Source organism: Tachysurus vachellii, chromosome 22, assembly GCF_030014155.1.
Source record: "Tachysurus vachellii isolate PV-2020 chromosome 22, HZAU_Pvac_v1, whole genome shotgun sequence".
NCBI classification, from domain to species: Eukaryota; Metazoa; Chordata; class Actinopteri; order Siluriformes; family Bagridae; genus Tachysurus; species Tachysurus vachellii.
Window position 1 is genome coordinate 18,739,524 of NC_083481.1, and position 2,500 is coordinate 18,742,023.

At 44.0% G+C, this 2,500-nt stretch overlaps 1 protein-coding gene across 1 annotated transcript in view; it reads right to left on the reverse strand.

The window, feature by feature from the left end:
- nbl1 (NBL1, DAN family BMP antagonist) overlaps positions 1-2,500 on the reverse strand; it is a 6,794-nt gene that overhangs the window by 973 nt on the left and 3,321 nt on the right. Inside the window, exons 2-3 of the mRNA XM_060858259.1 lie at positions 1,108-1,279; positions 871-982 (exon numbers count right to left, since the gene is read on the reverse strand). Coding sequence (XP_060714242.1) covers positions 871-982; positions 1,108-1,271 — 276 coding nt within the window. The 5' untranslated portion in view covers positions 1,272-1,279. The remainder of the gene's footprint in view (positions 1-870; positions 983-1,107; positions 1,280-2,500) is intronic.

The window sequence follows — 2,500 nt, forward strand, 5'->3', positions numbered from 1 at the left end:
TATGACTGTAATCACATTACAGCGTTTAAACAGATGCAAATCACAGGTTTATATTAAAATAAATTAGTTTCTATAGTAACATCTCATTCAGCATTTAATCTCATTTAATCCGACACTGGGGAAGTAAGGAGATGTTTGTGTGACTGTATGGAGGGAGACAGAACAGAACACACCACATGAACACATTTTAGGGATGTTAAGTGTAGCTTTAAATGAATAAAACATATAATGACATTGTTTATTACATTTAAAAGAAGTTTCTTTGTATTAACAGTAACACAACATTAATCACACATCGGGTCTGTAATGAAACAGAACTCTGAGTGACGCAGAGACAAAGCAACATCTCACCTGACTGATACACAATAGTTCAATACACATGTTGAAGCGTGAATATATAGGATTGTGTGTGTGTGTGTGTGTGTGTGTGTGTGTGTCACTGCTGCCCTCTAGTGCTCCCTGATATGAGCGCCAAAGATACACAGCGATGTTCTTTCTAATAAAAATGGCATATTTTCATGTGAGACATTACACTTAAATTACACTTAAACTGAAATCTGTAATCGTGTACATTATATAAAGGACTGAATAAAGCTGATAGAATAGAACAGAGTGTGTTGATCTGTGGAACAACTCTTTATATAATCTGTTTAATTCACCAGTTACAGGTACATTTAATATCAGTGAAACAAGTTACAGAAAACTTCACCACATCCGAGTGAATGAGCTGTTACTATGGAAACGATAAGGGATCAGAGCAAATGCATTCGTATGAAACTGCTCCACTGTCAGAGCTGCTGTTAGAGAGAATTAATCAGCACTGACCATCAATCACAACATAATGAGAGGATAAAGCAGCCACAGACTCACCACCTCCCACTGTGTCTGAGCAGGCGTGCAGGAGTCACAGTGCACCAGAGACTCAGTGGACTGAGGGAATGTGTTGGGTACACTGTAACTGAAACACTGTCCCAAACACGCTCTACACACACACACACACACACACACACACACACACACACACACACACACATTTAAACAAACATTTTTGCTGTGTGTGTGTATATATATATGTGTGTGTGTGTGTGTGTGTGTGTGCGCAATGACCTGTTTTGGATGGACTGAGACACACACCCCGTGTGCCCCACTATCTGTGTGATGTTCTTGGCCTCACACCAGGCGCTTTTATCAGGGAACAGAGCCAGGCGGTTGATGTGTGCAGGCGGCGCTGCGGAACACACAGCCAGCAGGACACAGCCAATCAGCAGCATCGCTGCACCTGGGGGGTGGGCGGAGTTATAAAGAGATCAAGTGGCTCCTTAATTTCCATACATAAAAACACTTTTTTTGTACCTAGCTATGATGATGTGCACCTGCAACTCAGGACACATTAAATAATCTTCATAGAAGTGCACTACAGGGGGGGGGGGGGATAATGGCACCTACATCCTCTTTAGTGCACTACACTAAGACGACAGACTCTACAGGCCACGGACTCAACAGAACATAAACTTAACAGACCACAGACTCTAAAGACCACAGACACTACAGACCACAGACTTAACAGACCACAGACTCTAAAGACCACAGGCACTACAGACCACAGACACTACAGACCACAGACTCTAAAGACCACAGACACTACAGACCACAGACTCTAAAGTCCACAGACACTACAGACCACAGACTCTACAGACCACAGACACTACAGACCACAGACTTAACAGACCACAGACACTACATACCACAGACACTACATACCACAGACTCTAAAGGCCACAGACACTACAGACCACAGACACTACAGACCACAGACTCTAAAGACCACAGACACTACAGACCACAGACTCTAAAGGCCACAGACACTACAGACCACAGACTCTACAGACCACAGACACTACAGACCACAGACTTAACAGACCACAGACTTAACAGACCACAGACACTACATACCACAGACACTACATACCACAGACTCTAAAGGCCACAGACACTACAGACCACAGACTTAACAGACCACAGACACTACAGACCACAGACACTACAGACCACAGACTCTAAAGACCACAGACACTACAGACCACAGACACTACAGACCACAGACTCTAAAGACCACAGACACTACAGACCACAGACACTACAGACCACAGTACAGACTCTAAAGACCACAGACACTACAGACCACAGACTCTAAAGGCCACAGACACTACAGACCACAGAATCTACAGACCACAGACTTAACAGACCACAGACTCTACAGACCACAGACACTACAGACCACAGACTCTACAGACCACAGACACTACAGACCACAGACTTAACAGACCACAGACACTACAGACCACAGACACTACAGACCACAGACTTAACAGACCACAGACTCTAAAGACCACAGACACTACAGACCACAGACTCTACAGACCACAGACACTACAGACCACAGACTTAACAGACCACAGACACTACAGACCACAGACTTAACAGACCACAGACACTACAG